This window comes from Haliotis rufescens, unplaced genomic scaffold (assembly GCF_023055435.1).
Source record: "Haliotis rufescens isolate VD_foot unplaced genomic scaffold, xgHalRufe1.0.p SCAF_8, whole genome shotgun sequence".
NCBI lineage: Eukaryota > Metazoa > Mollusca > Gastropoda > Lepetellida > Haliotidae > Haliotis > Haliotis rufescens.
In genome coordinates this window covers 21,789,200-21,811,345 of record NW_025964372.1, presented here as the reverse complement: position 1 = coordinate 21,811,345, position 22,146 = coordinate 21,789,200, and the positions used below count along the sequence as shown (strand labels likewise).

The 22,146-nt window shown below is 41.2% G+C and overlaps 1 protein-coding gene across 1 annotated transcript; it reads left to right on the top strand.

Annotated features, from left to right (window-relative positions):
• Nucleotides 1–6,696: 6,696 nt before the first annotated feature.
• On the top strand, nucleotides 6,697–10,135 carry LOC124115769 (slit homolog 1 protein-like). The gene is made up of 2 exons (XM_048389744.1): nucleotides 6,697–6,810; nucleotides 9,374–10,135. Exons 1-2 carry the CDS (start codon nucleotides 6,697–6,699, stop codon nucleotides 10,133–10,135), a joined length of 876 nt encoding a protein of 291 aa, XP_048245701.1.
• Nucleotides 10,136–22,146: the final 12,011 nt, after the last annotated feature.

Sequence of the window (22,146 nt, the reverse complement as noted above, 5' to 3'; positions counted from 1 at the left end):
CATTCACTCTTCAAAAAAAGAAACGCACGGGTAGTGTGTTATTGGAAAATGTTGGTGACCTGATATTCGACAAACGGTGCGTCAAAACGCAGCCATTGCCGATTTGCAATGTCCTAAACAGCATTGTTTTCACACTTGTTCAAAAATGGCATAGAGGAAAACAGTAAAGCAAAATGCACGTGCACGTTATGGCATTCGTAACTCGTGCTAGTGGCTATAAAAAGGCCAGCATAAACCATCAATTTGTCATTCATTTGTCAACATTTCTCAAGTTCGAAAATGCCGAAACTCAGCGCTGCCGATCGGAACATCGCCATGGGAGGTACCCGAAGAGGGGAATAACAGTCTTTTGTTGCACGCCACTTCAACGTCCACCACAGCACCATTTGCCGCCTTTGTGACTGATACACTCAGTTCAATTCCACTGCAGACAGTCCGAAAACCAAGACCAAGACCAAGAGTTACCACCCCTGCACAGGCGTGATTGCTGCCCGAGACGGTCACACGAGACACTGAGCGCAACCTTGTGGCCTTATGTGACATGACAATGAACAGTTTTTGTACAACGACAACATGTGACTGGCTATCGAGCTCCAAAAATTTCATATTTGTATCTATGATATGAAATTAAATATATCGACTTTATTAGGTACAATTTACTAAAAATCGACCTGTGCGTTTCTTTTTTGGAAAAGTGGGGGATGGTTCAGCCTCGACCAGATCTCCCCCTATACCTCCCCTACCCACAACCCCACCCATCTGAATTTCAGATATAGTGTACTTAAGGCCATGGAAATTGATTTTTTTCTTCATGGGGATCCTGGATGCGAGAAGATGGGTTTTTCTTAATTCCCAGTAGCCTAAAATTAGAAGAGAAGATCTATTATGGGGTGAGAGTGAGAGTGTATTTTTAGAGAAAAAAAAGTATTTAATTTAAAACAAAACAAAATAATCCATTATGAATGTAATGACACAAAACTTACTTATTATATCAGGTAGATAACGTTCAGCCTCAGTCAGATCTTTGCCTAATATTGTACACTACTTTGGCTAGATCTTCCTATTAATAACGTTAATACACTAAAACATCACAATACACTAATAATGCTAGGATTAGAAGCCCCAAAATTTAAAAAATATACATTGACTTTCGTTTTCTTATAATCCTATCATTTTCAGTCACTGGGTGAAGAAATAGGCATAAACGTGTATGGAAAACGTTATCATAATATAATAAATGGAAAAATAATTACAAAAAGACTAAAATATTTTGTCGTTTGTAAATTGCCTAAGTGAAAATTTCAACCATTTTACACATTGACTGTAACATATATACCTGGTGACCCCCTTCAGAACCCGAATCTATAGATTTTCCTATCGAGATACCAGATATCATATTTGATAACTATGTAGTTTTGATTTAACAATAGCCTGAGTATTTTAATTAATGAAAACAGTATAGCATGAACATTTCTCAATATAACCACCGCATTTAAGACATCAGATACCTGCATTATTATAAGTGTTAAATCATATTTCAATGCAATTGCCTTGTGTTTGAAGGAAACGCTTCCATATATCTATTTTGACAAATAGCGACCAGACATTCAGTCAGTCACAAAGGGAAGACTCAGCATAAAACAGGTGTTATTGATTTGCATTTGATTTATGGAGAATATCATTATTTCATTGCCTACACAGAGGGATTAATTCGTCACGCTTCAATTATATATATTTAGTAAGTTTCTACTTGGTTTTCGTCATATTTCCATTTTCTTGTCAAATAAACCATTATGTTATAGTACAGAGAAATGAATACACACGAAAATTCATGAATATCATGGGCATCATACAAGCATAACATCTGTCAGACATCAGTTTACATAAGCATCCTCATCTTCCATGATAATAAAAATAGAAACCTTTCAATATTGTGGAACAATAACTATAATATTTGAAGATGAACATAAAGTTTTCAAAAATATGGTTTTATAAAATATAGTTTTCTTGAGGAAATCCATACGGAAGACACAATGCCTCGTAATAATGTTTCTCCGTGTCAATACACGTGTCAAGACACGGGGAGGTTTGATGACAGTGTGTTAGAACTGGCCTAGGTTGTTGTTTAACGCCGCACTCAGCAATATTCCAGCTATATGACGCCGGTCTGGAAATAATCGAGTCTGGACCAGACAATCCAGTGATTGACACCATGAGCATCGATCCACGCAATTGGGATACGATGACATGCATCAACCAAGTCAGTGAGCCTCACCACCTGATCCCGTTAGTCGCCTCTTACGACAAGCATTGTCACCTGTTGCGGCAAGCATGGGTTTCAGAAGACCTATTCTACCCCGGATCCTGTCGGGTCGGGTGCCAATGGGAAGCAATTCAAGGATAATCATCTACAATGTTATGAATCATAACATCCTGTTCGCCTCAAATCAGTAAGCATCTCCCATAATTATCATTATGCTGATTTGGTGATTAGACCATGTTTAACCCCCGCGTCTGTACATAGCAATAAAAGGGCATAGTGTTTAATTAGAGTAGTTGAGACGGCAGTTTGTGTGCGGGAATCAACACACTGAACATTTCAGCATAGTGAGTTATGTCTTATACTTTTCGTTCACATGAACGGTCATGCGCGTCGGTTCCAAATAATTTTTCGGGCATGGAATATTGACTAACACATCAGTTCAAAATGCCTATACTATTTATTGATATTGATGATACAATGGGTTATCGGTAATAGTTTTTATAGCTCTCTCATCTAGGTATATTCAAACAGCCTCGAGACAGACATGACCTCAATCTGGAATGACAAGACTCCTTTATACAATAGGATTGTGACAAATTGTTAAAAGAAAAACTAATGGCCCCGATTGCTTAAATAATCAACAAAAGCGACTTTCTGTCAATTATAAAACGAATGCGATAGTCATGGGGCCATACCAAAAGCATAACATATTGGCTTGAGCAAAATGTTTAGCACACGCGGTGAAAGTGCAGAAGTTTAGTGGGCTTTGAACGTCCTAGGGTTTTAGCATGGTATAGAATGATTTTGTAGTTTATTAGATGCGGCCTAGTAGGCCTGTTTTGATAAGGAAAATACCTAGTGCCTTGAAATTTTGTAGGTCGTTTAGTGGGTTTAGAAGTGTTGCCGGAGAACACATAGACCTCTCACTGTTTAGGTCAGTTGGACAGGGGAGAAAATCACAGGAGGGCGACTAGCCTCCAGATGCAATGTTGTTACAACCGTCAAAAGTCGAATGCTCCTTATACACTGCCAGGTAAAGGCAGACGAGGGGGGTTCCCTCCCATAACGTAGACCTCCAAAATGCAGACCTCCCAAAAAACAGTTAAAATTAGCTCACTAATTAATTGGGCCATGCTGGTCACACCTAATTAATGAATGGACTGGTCCACCCCCCTGCTATGAGGGATTATCAATATGTTGAGATAATGAGCAGTAGTGGACAACAACATTGTCTTTAAAAAAAACTCCTCCTTTCTTTAATCTGCTCCCGGGAAATCACAAATCTTATTCAAACATTACCTTTAAACAAGTTGTGGGATTTGTGTAAGAATATACCAAATGTTCTCAATCACTAATTTTTCCTTCTCTTGTGTATGGTATAACATATAAATATATTTGAACATGAGCTTCAACCTGTCGTGTGCGAAATACGCATCAGTCGGAAAGCGCACGTTAAATCTCCAAAGTAAGTAAGTAAGTAAGCTTCAACCTAGAAGGTTTCCACTCCAGAATCGGCAAGTCCCTCCAGCACAAGCATCCAAACATCGTCGTTTTGGGAGGATACCACGAAGGGACAACTCGGTTTGCCGGCACCTATTGTTCTGGGTTAAAAATTACCCAACCATTACTGACAAGGGTACAATAGAGGGATTATGAGGATTAAAAAGGGATTTCAAAGAGGGCAACATGACTTTCGTTATTTTATTTCTCATGTACATACAGCATACATTATAAATCATACATGTGTTCATACGTACAAAATATATAAACTTAAAGTCAGAAATTAAATTAATTATTTACACTTCACATACATTTTAACTCACAAACCAATAAATCTTGCCACAGAATCAGCATATTCTGTTGGTGACTTGAGCCTTGCCAACAACTCCTGCTTTTCCCTCTCAATACCGCTATCCACATTACGGTACTTCCTCCTCTTTGGAGGAAGTCGCCCACCAGCCTTGATTTGCAGGAGCAGTGACTCTACAAAACACTGTTCTTTTTTTTATAATGTCAATGAATTTGAATATATTTGGATTAGATGGGCATTAATCCATGTCCTGTGCTATTTTAAGGTGTGTAACAAACTTAATGTTTGACTAAAAAGACCTCTGATTGGTTTCTAAAAAACTAATTAGCCAATTGTTTGAATAGCGTAAACCACTGCGCGATTACATAGGCGGATCTGTAATGTTTGGTGACCTCAAACTTGTTCAGCGGTACCTCGAAAGCACGTGTCACGTGTCTTCCGGGTTCAAGGTTCATGGAGAATCGCACGAATTGTCACGAATGGTTCTTTATGAAATGTTTTCAACAAATGTTTATATGTCTTACATAGTGTTTCCAAGTGTCACGTTTTCTCTTTCAAGCATGGGGGAAGTACTTCAACTGAGAAAGTATCGTGTTCCTGCCACATATCCACTGACTGTGTTCGGAATACCAAGGTGTGGTGTTACACAAAGAGCGGATAGTGTTTACCCTAGAGTAGGGTATATGTAATTTACAAAGTATAACACAACCTCGTTAGTCTGGACACTGTTAATACCGGACACCTACCTCCCAGGGTGCTGGGTACGCTTACAAAGTGATATTTCTCCGTAACTATGACTTGCTAAACCAGAAATTAATATCATTAAAATCAGATCTTAGTTCTCGCTATCGCTAAACAAAGTTTTGTTTAGCGGCAGCGAGCACTTACATCTGATTTTAAAGAGATTGAACCAGAAATGTGATTATCCGTACGATTCCAGTAGAACGTCCGGAATAACGAGGTTCAATGTATCTTTGGATAGGAGGGTTAGGTGCTGAAACGCCTCGGACTTTTGTTTAGAGAAACGTTTCTAACGTCACTGCACGGCACAGGAAAAAGGTATGTTTATAGCCGAAATCCTGTTCAGACCTTGTTTATCCAGAGTACCCGCTGTCCGATGGATTACTGATGAGGTGTCTGTGATGCAAGGTAGTGAGTTGCCGTTGTGTCAGCACTAAACAGAATAGAGGCCGGGCCTCAAATGGAAGCCCGATTGATGCCCGAGCGTGTAATAAAGGATATACGATACAATAGGTGGCAAACCTCTGATGACTGTATACAAAGTCGAAGAGACAGTCAAATATATATTAGATAGGAAGAAGATTGACCTTTCAATAAATCAGGTGAGGTGAAATGGGGTTTAACGTCGCGTCCAAGATTATTGCACTTATATAGCGACGTGCATGCACGTGCACGTGTATGTGTGTGTGTGTGTGTGGCTGCTTGTACTAGTCCGGACTGATGCCGATTTATAGTGCTAGCTCACTGAGATACCATGCCGCAGTTTAACATGAATACCCCACTCAGACACAGTATACTGACTCCGAGCCGACCAGTCCTTGTTTTAGCCCCTTAATGCCGAGCGCCAGACAGGGTAACAACAAGTATCATCTTTTAACGTCTTTTGGTATGACGCGGCTGGGGATCGAACCCCGGACCTTCCCCTCTCCATGCGGACGCTCTACGATTAGACCACGGAGGCAGTCTTTTTACTAAATGAACAAAAAGAGTAGGGAGTGAATGAGTGAGTGAGTATGGTTTTGCCCCGTTTTTAGCAATATTCCGGCAATATTACTGCGGGGGACACCAGAAATTGGCTTCACACATTGTTGATTGGAACCCGGGTCTTCGGCGTGACGAGCGAACGCTTTAAAACACTAGGCTACCTCACCACCCAAATACGAGGGGGGAATCAAAGAAGAGAAACGGTCAGACAATTGTGGCCATGGCCAGCTCAAGTTTGTGTCGGCAGTTCCAGCTGACAAATTATACTTTATGTAATGTAGTTACTCTACGACATAACATGTATGTTTGATAAAATGGTGTTGCGTTTCATAACTGGCAGGATTGTTATGTGTCCCGATGGGACAGGCATACCTTTCCAAGTTAAGAGAGTATTAAAGATACATGATGCACTTTACAATGTGCTGAGGTTACCGTATACCCTCATCCGTTCTTCATGTTCATCAGTTTATCATTACGTCACTTCCGGGTGCTACGATCGTCCTGTAAAAACATCTACCAATGTGAGCTGTGCCACAGACAGGGCAGGATATGCTCACCTTTTCGCGAACACCTGGTATCATCACTGTTTGATAGTGATTCAGAAACACATGCTCGTGATGTAGTCAGAATCGTACAACTGACGCTTGACATCGATTTCTTGTGAATATGGAAAGGGTTTGTCTCTTTAATTTACATATTTTTTATGAAATCAACATGCCAATCTTTTTTTAAATAACTTACCTCCGAATATGTATATTTTATTTCATCAAAGTAAACATTGAATAAGGATTCAAGATAAAAATAATAAAAACCAGGGAGCGTCTTGTTTTCAAAAACCTTTGCAGTTTTCGGTTACGATCTGAAAATCCTTGCAGTTAGCCCGTATCAGAGAATTACCATGCTTGTACAGGGTCCCAATCAGACCAGCCCCAGTAAGTATGACAGTATCATGATCATACACAAAGATATCATCCTTCTCAAGGCCAACAGGGGAACGCCCTACTGGCCAACAGTTTGTGGGTTTTGGTGACACTGTACACGCTACGGATCTGAAAGTGTTCCTTACACTTCCTGTCACCGATACACTATTACAACGTGGGACTGAATGGAAGACTGTACTGGCCACGCCCACTTCTCAAACCAACACGTCTGTATTTATATGAGGACTTGCTGTATCAATATTCTTGAGAAGCTAATTCAGTGTGCCAGAACGAGACAAACCAGGAAGGTTCATCGACGATTGAAAATGGTGAGTTTCGAGTTCTCATGTTATTAGATCGTGAAACGGATTGTTAGGTACCTTGTGGTTCACTTGAAATTGTCGTTGTGAAGATTGATGGTACCCCTTAAATACACGGTATCGCAGTATTTGAAACTCGCTACAGTAGCATTGCGGTATCTGAAAACGCTATGTGAAACTCGCTACAGTAGCATCGAGGTTTGTAAAACTTGCTGCTGTATCATCGATGTATCTTAAACCCGCATCAGTAGCATCGTGGCATCTAGAATTCGCCACAGTAGCATTGCGGTGTCTGAAACTTGCTACAGTATCGTCGATGTATCTGAAACACGATTCAGTAGCATTGCGCTATCTAGAATTCACTACAGTAGCACCGTGGTATGTGAAACTCGCTACAGTAGCATCAAGGTGTGTAAAACTTGCTACAGTAGCATCGATGTATCTTAAACTCGCATCGGTAGCATCGTGGCATCTAGAATTTGCGACAGTAGCATTGCGGTGTCTGAAACTTGCTACAGTAGCATTGCGGTGTCTGAAACTCGCTACAGTAGCATTGCGCTATCTAGAATTCACTACAGTAGCACCGTGGAATGTGAAACTCGCTACAGTGGCATCGCGGTATGTGAAACTCGCTACAGTAGCACCGTGGTATGTGAAACTCGCTACTGTAGCATCGAAGTGTGTAAAACTTGCTGCTGTATCATCGATGTATCTTAAACTCGCATCAGTAGCATCGTGACATCTAGAATTTGCGACAGTAGCATTGCGGTGTCTGAAACTTGCTACTGTAGCATTGCGGTGTCTAAAACTCGTTACAGTAGCATTGCGGTGTCTGAAACTTGTTACAGTAGCATCGCGATGTCTGAAACTCGCTACAGTAGCATCGCGGTGTCTGAAACTCGTCACAGTAGCATCGCGGTATGTGAAACTCGCTACAGTAGCATCGCGGTATGTGAAACTCGCTGCAGTAGCATCGCGGGATATAAAACGTGTTACACGGTAGCATAGAAGTATTTGAATGTGGCTTCAGTAGCATCGCCGTATATGAAAATTTGCTACAGTCGCATAGCGGTAAAAGAAACCGGCTACAGTAGCATCGTCGTGTCATGTTATGTATCAGTATCACTCGTTCAACATATTAACCCATTGTCTTCTTTTTATTTTATGTCAAATCATTTTATGAAATATCAATAAATTATTTACACAATGGGAATATAAATATCTTAAATTCGGAATTACTAATTAGACTGCCTTTTAGCTACTTTCACCTTCTGCGGTATGAAATGGTATTCCAGTGTTCTAGGACCACGCAATTTTGTGTTGCGTCCCTTAGTCGTGTCAGGATCCGCTGATCGTGTCTTAGTATCCTAGATTCGCTCTGATTATGATTACCTGTGCTCATGGATTTGACTGAATGGTACCTGCCAACAATGCATTCCTACCGCATAACGCTGACACTCCGAACGAATAAATCAAAGGATATGGTGGACGAATGAATGCAAAAGAAAGAAAATGAATAAATAATAGTAAAATATTAAATATTTATAAGAGAATGCTTGCAATCTACAATAAATAAATGCATGCATTCTCAGATACATAAGATAAATGAAGTAACCCTGTTTCATATTTTGAAAGAATTGACTTTAAGCGAGTGAGTATGGTTTTACACCGCGTTTAGCAATATTCCAGCAATATCGCGGCGGGGGACACCAGAAATGAGCTTCACATATTGTACCCATATGGAAAATCGAACCCGGGTCTTTGGTGTGACGAGCGAACGCTGAATTGACTTTGTAGTCAAATTATTTCTGAATTGACCAAAGAATGAATGCATTCTGTTTGTTGAATAACAACGAAGAACAATCAAGGTAATGAGTGAGGAGAAAAAAATACTTCCTATTGGTATGTGGTGGTGCTGAATTGGATTGGAAAATAAACTGACATTGTTTTTGACTGCCGGGGAAAGAAAGTATACACTTGAAAACGAGACCTGACCAAAAGATTACAAACGTTATCAAAACAATACCAGGCTGAAAACTGTCCCCGAAACACTGCAAACTAAAGGTCCAAAAGACACCTATGATACCCGTATCAAATGCATCACTATCGAATAACCGTTTCTTGTTTGTTTCATTTTAGCTACCATCAAACATAGGTGTACTTTCTTTTGTCCGAATATTGTACCGCAACTCTGCAACAATTCGTTAAAATATTATTATGTGCAAGTGCTCTCGAGATGAGGCGGCTATCAAAACAGCTGTTTCATTTATCTTCTCTCCCCCAGACTCTCCGTCTTCTGCTGCTGCTGGTGGCTGTCGGTCTGTGTTCAGCCTAGTGTCCGACCGGTTGCTCCTGCTCCACCACCACCATCAACTGCAACCGCATCAACTCCCTGCCCAGTTTTTCCTCCCCCAGCGTCACCCGAATCCAGATCGACAACATCAATAGCAGCATCCACTTCAACGCCTTCAAAGCAGTACCCAAGCTGGAATCCATCTTCATCCGGAATGGCAATATCAGCTTCATCGCGACATGTGCCTTCGGAGAGATTCCTGCCAAGTCAATTGGCATCGTCAATGTCCGTATTGGCGTCATAGGTCTGGGAGCCTTCAAAGACCTTCACAATGTCGGCCGGTCAATTTCCATTCACAATTGCCAGATCGGGCAAATCTCCTCCAACGCTTTCTACCGACTGTCGAATATAACCCTACTAAGCCTTAACACAAACAACATTTCAACTATCCAAACATACGCCTTTAACAAGATCACCAGCGGTACAAGTCTGAATGTTTTCCACAACAACATTACCACCATCAACAGCTACGCCTTCAACTTTGGACCCAACGTCTTCTCAACATACGCCTTCATGACCGGTGGTTCAATCATGAACATCGGATGTCAAGCACTGAAAGGCCTGAGAACAATAACCTATCCGACCCTGAGATGTGACTGCGATCTGGTGCCGCTCGTGCAAAGTCCAATATACTTGGGGAGAGTCAACTGCTTCAGCCAGTCACAGCTGCATGACGTCATTTCCGGAAGCATCAACGACTGCACTAAACCAACATTGAGGGAGCCTGGCTACTGTGTCTTTTAGACATGTTTATGTGCTCATGCAGTAACGTAATTAAAGCATTCAAATGTGTATCGTTTTCTTGTACTACCTATTTCTGTAGAGCGGAAGGTCCGGGGTTCGATCCCCGGCCGCGTCATACCAAAAGACGTTAAAAGATGGTACTTGTTACCCTGCCTGGCACTCGGCATTAAGGGGATAGAACGAGGATTATCGGCTTGAAGTCAGTATAATGTGTTAGAGTGGTATATCCATGTTAAACTGCGGCATGCAGTGGGTTAGCTCTTCAAAACCGGTATTAGTCGGGACTAGTTGCCTGCACGTCGACACATAAGATCAGTAATCTTGAACGCGACGTTAAGCCCCATATCTGTCAGAATTGATCCCGAGCAACCTGTGCCAGTTCATTAAAAACTTCGGAAATCTCTTCCGTCACGTTTATCGTGTCGGCCATTTCGACGTCTTGTTCTTGGTGTAAATGTATTATGGCGCAGTCATTGTGAGTGAGGTAGTTCTTAACAAACCTTTCTCATTTAGCAAGTTGTTACTGTTGAGCATGTTGAGCATACATAAGCTCATGTCACCTCTCGTTTTGAGGAACTATTTTATTCCGCGATACAGCTGGTTGTTGTATGGCTGTCAGTGTACAAGCTAACACGTATATATACTGAACATAATTGTGTATACACATCAAGGTATACGTCCTTTGAGGTACAAATAGTTCCGACGTTCATACAGTTTGACCCTCATTCTATGAAGGTTCGTACTGCAATGAACTCAAAGTGAAAGTCAGTTCTTCACAGACAGTCGTCATATAGCTGGAATATTGATGAGTGCGGCGTTAATCATCAATCAAATATTAGTCACATATTTGCGAGTATGGTTTTAGGCCGCAGTTAGCAATAATCCAGCCATCTCACGTCGGGGAACACCAGAATGGGATTGACGCATTGTAACCATGCGGGAATCGAAACCAGGCCTTCTGCGTGAAGGGCGAACACTTTAACCACTAGGCTACCCCACCATCCCTAAACATATTTAAAGTGCACATCATTGGTCTAAAGTCAGTGATGGATATGATGACCCAACACTGTAAACACAGACTACCCACCGTCCCTTTACCTGTATTAAGAAACATGACCAGCGACATGACGTCATGACCAATGTTTCACTTGCCGAAATTACTCCTCCCTTTATCAGATTGCTAGTTGAGTCAGTCAAGCGTGGGATTCAGACAGATACTTGGTTCAGTAGGATGCCCTGGCCTGTCCAGGCGTGACCAAACAGATACTACTACTGATTAGACTGATTCCAAATAGAGCATTAGTTGATGGGCTACCTCCAGGATTCCTGGTTAAAGTGTGTGAGTAGGTATGGTTTTACGCCGCTTTTAGCAATATTCCAGCAATTCCAGAAAAGGTCTTCACACATTTTATCCATGTTAGGAATCGAACCCGGATCTTCGGCGTAATGAGCGAACGCCGTAACCAGTGAGCTACCCCACCGCTCCTCCTGGTAAGAACTGGTCCTAAGCAGTTCGTCTTGCGAGATGACTTCATGGCTTGAGTTAACACGGGTGACTTGGAAATATTATTGTACCGGGATTAAACTGTTTTATCAAACTGCTTATAGCTTTGTTATTTGAGGTAGCTACGGCCTACAGGCTACAGGCATAGCGATAGGGCATTTGTTTCCCAGTTGTTCATTTCGCGTATGTTTTCCCAAACCGGACATGATATCACTAAACCGGAAGTGGATATAATGTTCTTATAAATGTAATTAGAGGCATAACACTTTATGTTTTAAGTGAGTGAGGGAGTATGGTTTAACGCCGCTTTTAGCAATATTCAAGCAATATCACGGCGGGGGACACCAGAAACTGGCTTCACACATCTTTATGTTTTAAAGTTGTCTTGCATTAGACACATGTTTTTCTTACCGGAAGTCATGTCATTTAACCGGAAAAACTTGTCATTGAACTATAGACATAGGTCTTTCTGTTTCAAAGTTGTACTGCATTTGGTCAAAGATACAAACGAATACGTTAACGATATCGACCGATCACAGAGCTGCTTTCCGACACACACCCATTCTGTGCGGAGCTGATGTCCACCATTTGGGCCGAGTTGGGCTCAAAGTGACGAATGGACCCGCTATTGCTCGATATTATTTCATAGCAAGAAAATATGTCATGCACTGAACACAACAATTACAATGTATAGCAAAGTACTGCGAAATTTTTAAATGTAAAAATGGAATTACCAAAAACAAAATAAATACAAAATAATTACAAACACATAAAATGCTGTGGTTAACTTAAAACAACTTGAATCCACATAGTTTTTAATGAAGTAGACCGCCTCCGTGGTCTTGTGTTAGAGCGTCCGCCCGGAGAGCGGAAGGTCCAGGGTTCGATCCCCAGCCGCGTCATACAAAAAGACGTTAAAAGATTGTACTTGTTGTTACCCTGTCTGGCGCTCGGCATTAAGGGGCTAAAACAAGGACTGGTCGGCTCGGAGTCAGTATGCTGTGTCTGAGTGGGGTATTCATGTTAAACTGCGGCATGGTATCTCAGTGAGCTAGCACTATAAATCGGCATCAGTCCGGACTAGTACAAGCAGCCACACACACACATACACGTGCATGCACGTCGCTATATAAGTGCAATAATCTTGGACGCGACGTTAAACCCAATTTCACCTCACCTTTAATGAAGCTTTTTGTTCATGTACGAAAGAGAAGTTACTCTCATTCCGGACTTTACAATTGATATATTCGTTTATGCGCTATACAATGATCTAACCTACACGGCCGACAAGGCCGCCTTGACGATCCTGGAATACCTTTACAAAATATATTTTTCATTCTTTCCAAAAAAAACGATCAGTTAATTTTACATAAATTTCAAAAACCATGCAACCCAAAAAGGAATGGAAAATAGTGTTTAGGAAAACGAAAACATTGAATATACGTTCATTTTCTGAGACGTTTCATTTTAGGAACATATCGAATTTGAACCTTAGGTTGTTGTCCGACATGTCGAAGTTGAACCGGAAGCAGGCCAACGTCTCCCGGTAGTTTTGATTGGCCAGCTAGAGTCGGATCAGTTCCCGGTTGTAGCGAGCAGATGATATGGGTGGCTGCAAGTAAAGGAATTGCGCTTTACCCGTTGACGTCCGGTGGGATAGCCTAGTGGTTTAAGCATTCCCAGGTCACGCGGAAAACCCGAGTTCGATTCCCAACATGGGTACATTGTGTCAGCATAACCTGTACAAGGTATTGTACACTGAGCAAAACCTGACATGGTGGAACATTTTAATGACTGAAACACGAGATCTTTCTTCTTTGGGCGGTGGGGTAGCCTAGTGGTTAAAGCGTTCACACGTCATGCACGAAGCCCTGGGTTGGATTACCCACATAGGTACAATGTGTGAAGCCCATTCATTTCTGGTGGCCCCCGCCGTGATATTGCTAAAAATATCGCTGAAAGCGGCGTAAATCTATACTCACTCTCTCACTCAGTCGGTGACATTTTCCACGTCAGGAATAACTGATGATGCAATAAAGTGATGGATGGTTGCTTCGCCAACATAAGAAGTCGAAGATTGATTGAGCCAGCTTTTACGCCGCTTTTAACAATATTCCAGCAAAATCAAGGCGGGGGAGCACCAGAAATGAGATTTACGCAGTGTCAAATATTCTCATGTCTCACACAAACATGTCCGAGTTTCTACGCTCGCGGAGAAGTCCGAGAACTCCCATTCCAACTACAATCATCTTTCCAAGAAAATATTGAGATGGTGTGAGGATGCTTGGAACGCGGTTTGGAGTATTGAACGAGTTTACTGATTTTCTTGATCCAATCATATCATTGTCACCGCTATTTGGTCTTCTACGCCCAAAGGAATCTGTTTCGGCAGATAATCGAGACTGGTTATTCTCTTGCATTGACGTTTTATATGTGCCTGTTCTTCATAAACAATTTAATAACATTTCAAAATAATAGTTTTATTTGGAAAATTACGTACTTTCAGATTTGAATAATTTGGAATGTTTTGGAAATGAAAGTATTTTTTGAAGTGGAGTATTTCGGGGGGGGTATTTTATTGACATAGAACATAAGTGGAAACTGTCATCGGACTTTGTGCTGTGTACTGCATTACACGTACATTTTTTCTCAATAACCCTTAAAATGTGTTTTAAGTCAGTTACAATCCTCGGGTAAAACACGGGCGTTGAGTGAATTATTTCTTCTATACATGTGAAATACGCCCAAGTCACCCCTAAATTCCTCTACTCTCTTCAGTTTAATGGAACCTTTTTAACCATGCCCGTCGACAAACTTGTCTTGTTTCTGTGACCCTCCTGTCCGGCATCTCTTTTCCACTCCCCTAAACCACCATTTGAAATTGGAAGCAAGCACTGTTCTCTAGCTAAAATGAGAAGGGTTTTACGCCGTTTTGAATAGTACATGACTTTTTTGTATTTCCGTTGTATGACGGCGTGTCAGTTTAATGTGAGAGGAAAGTACGAAATGATGCAGGTCTTAGACGTTTACCACTTTGATCAAACTCATAAGCCAGGTATGGTACTGACAAACCAAGAAACAATCAGGTCGAACCGGGATTCGAACCAACGATCGTTGATGTCTGGTACCCATTAGGGATGCAACTCTGCACAGCGAACTTCTCAACTGTATATTGATGTCTCGCTAAATATGACAACCTCTTATGATGTACAATGCCGACAGTACTGCGATACATAGGAGCCTTGAATTCACATTTGTTAAGAATACACGATAATGTGATAAAAAGCTACAAAGAAAAGGCCCACATCTTGTCTGTCTCTACAGTGCCCCCCGCTAACAGTAATGTATCAGAGATTCAGCAGCCTCAGCACTGTCTATCACAGACAGCAGGGTGGAGTTGTGTCTCTCGCTTCATGGGTGAAGCTTGACAGGTAAAGGCTTCAGAGGCTGCAATTGTGAAAAATGTTCTTGAAAGGAAAGAGACAATCTTATCACCCACTGGTGTGTAGTGGAATATATCTCGTTCAGTTATATCAAGACATAGATGTTTCTGATAAGAGAGAGTTAGCTTTAAAATCACTTAAAAGAGTATTTTAGATATATCACGGCGTTTTGGCTTTGTGTGGGAGGAAAACCCGAAGTCATGAAGAACATAGACATTTAATGACTGACTAGTCAATATTCGGGTGGGGGTGGCGATTTATATAAATTCTTTTATTTTGCAGGATTTTTGGGAACATATTTTCTTTTTCAACTAAATTCGAGCCCTCTATTCTGTTGAAACCAAGCAGCAGGGGTACATCTTCCCGAGGCAAGAGAGTTAACTGACTTTAAAAGTCCAGTTTCCACCCTTGCCGAACAAGGCTGGAATTACTGGGCTCGATCGTAGCGACACCAGTGGCTATTACCACTTATGTACCTTCTAAATCTCTCCTATTGGCCAATCAGATTCCACCTCTCGTATCACTTGCATTTGCTTCAAACAAAATGGCGGCGCCAAGTCATGACGATCTTATCGATAATCAAACATCGCGAAATGCATCAAATCACGTAAGAACCTTGATTAAAAACATGAAACTTACTGCGATACATCGGAGCACCTTGATTAAAAACATGAAAATATTTGGAAAATATCTGCTGACAACGAGTTGGCGGTACACATGCTTTGTAAATCCTGCAATCGACCGAAATCTGCATGACAGTTTACGAACCGGATTTAGATTTCGTTACGCGATTTTGATTGGATTTGGCATAGACTCGTTAGTCTAGCCAAAATGTAACTCCATAATACCAGCCTAGTTCGGCAAGGGAGTAAAATTGGACTTTTATAGTCAGTTTACTCTCTTGCCTCTGGAAGATGGCACGGGTATGGTGCTGACAAAGAGTGAGTGAGTGAGTATGGTTTCACGACGCTTTTAGCAATATTCCAGCAATATCACGGCGGGGGACACAAGAATGGGCTTCACACATTGTACCCATTCGGCGTGACAAGCGAACGCTTTAACCATTAGGCTACCCGACCGCCCCTGCTGACAAAGAATCACGATCAGGTCAAATGTTGCGATAGGAAGGCCCGTGTACACATTTCTAATTTGTTACTGATTCAAGGTAGAAAAAAAAAACGCCGTCATTTAGCTGGAAAATTAAACGCCAGAAACAAACTGACAAAAAATCTTATTTTATTTTTGTTGTTCTATTTTATTTTTTGTGGGGCTGGGGTGGATTGAGTAGAGTTGATAATGTTACCATTGTTTGGACAAAGTTGAAAGATGACCGTGGGAGAAAGAATATAATCAGTTACATCTCATCATGACAATTGGGCTTTTTAATACGACCGTGTTTACCTGAGGCGTTGTTTCTTAAGAACATTGAGAACATTTTAGTACCCTGTTCAATGGAACTGGATTCTCCTGTTGCACACAAAAGGCCTACTGCCCCAAGACGTGGTTTCACACGGAATCTTACGTGTGTTTAACCGTGATACTTCCTGGTGTATGATGTTAATATAATTCACCCCACGGCCTTCGCTAACCGTACCGCCCTTCACAAACCATGGGCGCTTTCCTTTACTTATCGAAGTGGACAATTATTACGGACAGATTAAAATACAAAATGCAGCAAAGAGGTATTGTTGTTTTTGTTGTCGTTGTTAGTATTATTGGTATTAGTATTATTTATTATGTGCAGATAAAAATTAAAAATGCAGCAAAGAGGGTTTAGGTTACCCTGGCACAGTCAGACTGCTTAGGCTCATCATCAGCTCAGGGCCCTTGCCCCCTCTACATCGAATAGGACTAGCGCTGCCAAGTCAAATCCACGGAGTACTTTTCGGATAATGTGAAGACTCTCCAACACTGCAACCTTCTGCATTACCCAGATTGTCAGAAGGGCTGTATTCCTGGTAGCAAACCCGGGTACGCCCCCAATGTCAGTCAACAGATTGGAGGTACCAAACCTAAGGCCCCTAGAAGAATGGGGAGTCGGACAACTTGGTACTTGGGATGCAAGCGTGACATTTCGAAAGCGAGTTCCACATATTTGTCACGTCTTTCCTGAATCTTGTCAATCACATTAGTGCCAAAGGGGAAAGAAAACTCAATGATATAAATGATTTTATTGGATTTATCAAAAAGGACAAGATCAGGTTTGTTGACCTTGATAGGTATGCGCGAGTATTCCAAAGAATTTTGAATTTATCATTTTCCAAGACGCTCTCTACATATTCTGGGTCGTACAATGGATGGTACTCTGCAGGGTTGCTGGTATTTTCAACACACTGCATATAAACTCGTAGCACCCAATAGCCTCTGAGTCTGAGTCTGGGCCGATTTAAAATTGAACTTCACTGGGTTGACACTCATTTTTTTACCGTTCAGCAGTCCAAAACCATCAACAAAATCAACACTGACATTGGATCCAACATACTTGGCTCGTTTAAGGAAACTGTGGAATGCCTTGTTTTCATCATGAGTCTTGACATGCTTCACAAAAGGATCATCAGACAAATAAATGTGTGCAAAAGTGCACGATACAATTCTGTCATGAAGAGCCTCCACGTAAATCAAACCACGCCCTCCCATTGTGATTGGTAAATATGGGATGGGATCTATTGTCTGACATGATTCTCGTGTGACGGTGTCAATACCCTGAATTTCTTGTAATTATTATTGTTGTCTTTGTTGTTGTTGTTGTTGTTGTTGTTGTTGTTGTTGTTGTTGTTGTGTCAGCAATACACATGTGGACATAGTGTTGTGAATGCGAACACTGCAGATAAGGAAATGCGATACAAAATAATGAGGGTGCATCTGCATTTGTTAGCCAAATGTTAGTTAATTAATAGTTAATTGTTGATAACACATCACCAAATGATTTAGTTATGTTCTGTATTCGTCAACGTGATTAGCATACTTCAAAAAGGGGTGCGGACCCTTGCACACCAACCCTTGCACCTCCGCACCGCTGCACCTCCATCACCAATTATCAGTTCGTTTCGTGAGTTAACTAAACTAGCACAACGCGATCGTAGCGCTAAGATGATCTTAACTCCCGCACTTTAACATAGGCTTACGATAGTCTTAGCGCTAAGATCGCTTTGTGCAAGTGGGCCCTTGGCAAAAGAAAAGCGATAATACCCTTTCTACTTTCATTAGAGAATCTCTGCTAAAGACAAACACATGCAAAGGCAAGTCATTTGTTCAGCTGACAAAGACATAGGAAGATATGGTACAAGTAAAAATAAGGAATTGCATCTTACACCATTCTTGTCACTGGTGCGTCAAATTTGGTACTTCTTGAAAGCTTGACTGAGGCCTTGAATGTACACACTTGAAAATTGGATTTTTTTTAAAAATTATCAACGTTATCAAAACGTTGCTAGACTGAAACAACTGTTGCTAGGCTGAAAACAGTGAGTGAGTATGTTTTTACGCCGCTTTTATTATTCCAGAAATATCACTGCGGGGATCACCATAAAAGGGCTTCACCCATTGTACCCATGTGGGGAGTCGAACACGGGTCTTTGGCGTGACGAGCGAACCCCTTACCCACTAGGCTACTCCACCGCCCCACCCCTTAGGATGGAACCGCGAGGCTAAAACCAACTGTAACTACTTCCCCAGAGACAGTTAATGACCTCGACCCTGTCAAAACATTATTTTTTTTGTTGACATGATAAGACATTTCAATGAACTTTTCAATTTTGAAAATCTAGCCATGCATACTAATATTTGTCATCGACAAAGATGAAAATACCGGGGCTGTATCCGTTTGTTGAATGTGTAATAATTTTACAAATATTTAATTGAACATTTCATATTTGGTTTTACGTTTCGGCGAACAGCCAGTGTTTAACGTGCCTACATGACGACAAGAATGTTGCTATATGAGATTGCGTTTGGGACGCACACTGTAACTCTTGCCTCAGTGGATTTTTCAATAAGCACAAAGGATCCTATTTTGAAAAACAGTTTGGGCAAGGTTCTAAATCCTTGTGTCAATATTTAATTTAAGGAATGCGAACACTGCTTGTCAATTGATCTTTAATAGGATGGTAAATGCTGTCTTCTGATTCGTTAATAATAAGTGTCTTCCGGGTTCGTCTGGGTCACGGAATGTGCACGCGCTATCACTTCTTGTGTTGTTGAAAACGGGTGTTTTTCTGTTTCGTATGAGTCAACATTATACATTGTAGCCGCGCTAAGCAGTTTGGGATAATAAGGTTTGTGTGCCAGAGGCAAAGCGTTACTTAAAGCACTCATGTTTGAAAGCACACTTCAAAAGACACGTGAGAACTTAAATATAGGTCACAATATCATTCGCACACATCTGTTAAATTCATATATTAGTCAGATGTCTCAGGGCAAATAGCAGTTAAAATGTATCTTTGTTGTTTAACATGCCGTTTTGTGTCTTGCCTTTCACAGACTTATTCAACGACATCTTAAGCGACTCACTATTTGTCTTCCGGGTCAGTTGTGTCACGCATGCGCTTTGTTGCATTGTTCTTCTCGTCAAGAATGTTCCGGGATTTTAAAGCGAACAACAATCCCCATTATTAAACGATTCACACTTTTATATTGACTCCTCAGATTAGGTGCATGGGAGGATTTAAATCGGTCTTCTTGGAAATCCGTTCCCAAGAATTCAATTTTCCTTCAAACGGTATCGAGCCTCAATTTTTTTTATCTAAATAACTTCGGATTTAGTTTTTTTACCGTTATGGAGCTTCAATGATGTATAAGTTTATTTTTGGAGAATTGTCTCAACATCACAATGTGCTCTGAATATTTGCAGTACTTTACTTCATCGGTGTGTCATTAAAATATTAACATATTTAGAGATAAACATGTTTAGAATTAAAGCAGCTTTGAACAAGTTTAAAGTGAATATGTATAAACATGTTTTGAATATAAACATGTTAACAGTTTCAACATGTTTAGAATTTACAACAAAATGTATTTTATTGTGTATTGTCCTAATCATCAAATATGAATCAGATGTATAATATATAATATATACTGGGAGAGAGTGGTACATTTAGACCCTTAACACGTTTGGCTGTTAAACACAATCCTGAACATCTTTAGACCTTGAACCAAAAAATGTACAAATTAACCAGGCTAAGTTATGGTGAGTAGGAGAAGTGACGTCTGTGGCAACAGTCTCCGATGTGCTGAATGATTAGCTGAAAATAAAGGTGTGTCTGATTACTAAATAGACCTTCAACTTTTGTAAGTTACCCCACCCCAACCCCAACATCTACACCCCCCAACCCCTCACACACAAACATACTTCTATATCGCCATCAAACGCTAAAGATACATGTAAAAAAAGCTACCCTTTTCAATGCATTTCAAGGGGCTAATGCGGGTCTTTCCCACAATTAGACCCTAAACACGTTCAGCTCCTAAGCATGTTTAGACTTTAACGCATCAAACATTTGGGACAAGGTTTAGGTCTGTGTTTATGATCGTAACACTTTTTTTTGCAGTACATGCTTGTCGTAAGAGGCGATTATCGGGGTCGGCTGGTCAGGCGCGGTGAGTCGGTTGTCATCTTATCGCAATTGCGTAGATCGATGCTCATGGTGCCAATCACTTGATTGTCTGGTCTGTTTTTTCTTGGTGTTCAAAAGCATCACACGTTGCCCGGTAGTGGGTGTTGTTTCACTCGTCTCGGGTTCAAACCAAGGTTCCCCTGAATATGATCCTTTTCACCACAATTGTAATCGTCACGCTGGCGTGTTACCACGAGTGAGTGAGTGAGATGTTACATCTCTGAACGCTCTGAATATAATTATATCACGCACTGTTAGCGTGATGACATTTGGTGGTGCAGGTCTCAGACGTTTACCACTTTTGTGAAACCCAAGGAGACAGGTATGGGTCTGAAAAAAAGAGAAACATAATCAGGGTGAACTGGGATTCGAACTCACGATCATAGGTTTTCGGCAAAGGAACACGACTCCGCACAGAGACTTCACTGTTGAACGTGGTGTTAAGGCTAAACTCGCTCACCCTCATGTTGATAGAGGGGCGGTCGGGTAGCCTAGCGGTTAAAGCGTTCGCTTGTCACGCCCAAGACCCGAGTTCGATTAACCACATGAGGCTAATGTGTGAAGCCCATTTATGGTGTCCCCCGTCGTGATATTGCTGGAGTATTGCTAAAAGAAGCGTAAAACCATACACACTTTATGTTGGTAAGTACAGAGATACATTGGGCACTTTGAACCCAGGCAATATTACAAACATTAATATCAGGGATTATCACTAACACCAGATTACCCCTCAGCTGTTAATCCGGATAATATATAATTGGTATATTGTTTTTCCTTGTTCCATCGTAAAGAGTGATGATTGCCGCTGAAAATGCTTAATGTCACACTGCATAGAGACATTGCTAAGGAGTTAATTATTATTCATCACTCGGGCGCAGCTCAACCAACGTCAAGATGGAGATGAGGCTACCTGGTTTGTGCTCGTCATGCATAGAGAGTGAGTTTTCTTTTACGCCGCTTTTTAACAGTACTTCAGTTTATATCACGTGGCCCCGCTTGGTGTGGGAGGAAAACCTGAAAGCACAGACCAGTACCACTTGGGTAAAACCGACGTCCGCGGGTATACTGATGACAAATTATCAGTGTGAATATAAGATCCGAACCCAGGGACAGCGGATCCTGGCATGGCAAAGGGGCGAAACTGTATGCAGAATTGTCGTACATCCGCACCCTATACTATCTGCAAGGGTAATAGAGATTAGCATTTACACTGTAAAAAATTGTGTTTAGATCACAACACAAACCGAAACGCGATCCTTGTCCCATGACGCGTTTTGGTCAAAGCATGTTAAGGATCTGAAAATGTTTAGATGCTGAATGAGTTTAGGTCAATATGTGGGAAAGACCCATATCCCCCTCGCAGTTGTAACCTGTAACTGTTTGATTTAGTTGTACATTTTTTGCTTCATATTGTCCTGGTGATATATGCGTTATGCAAGTGCTGCGAATCTG

Excerpts from the sequence above, each read along its gene's own strand:
- LOC124115769 (XM_048389744.1), top strand. The coding sequence starts at position 6,697 with ATGCTTGTACAGGGTCCCAATCAGACCAGCCCCAGTAAGTATGACAGT. Across the intron at positions 6,811-9,373 it reads GAACGCCCTACTGGCCAACA|TGTCCGACCGGTTGCTCCTG; the intron begins GTTTGTGGGTTT and ends TGTTCAGCCTAG.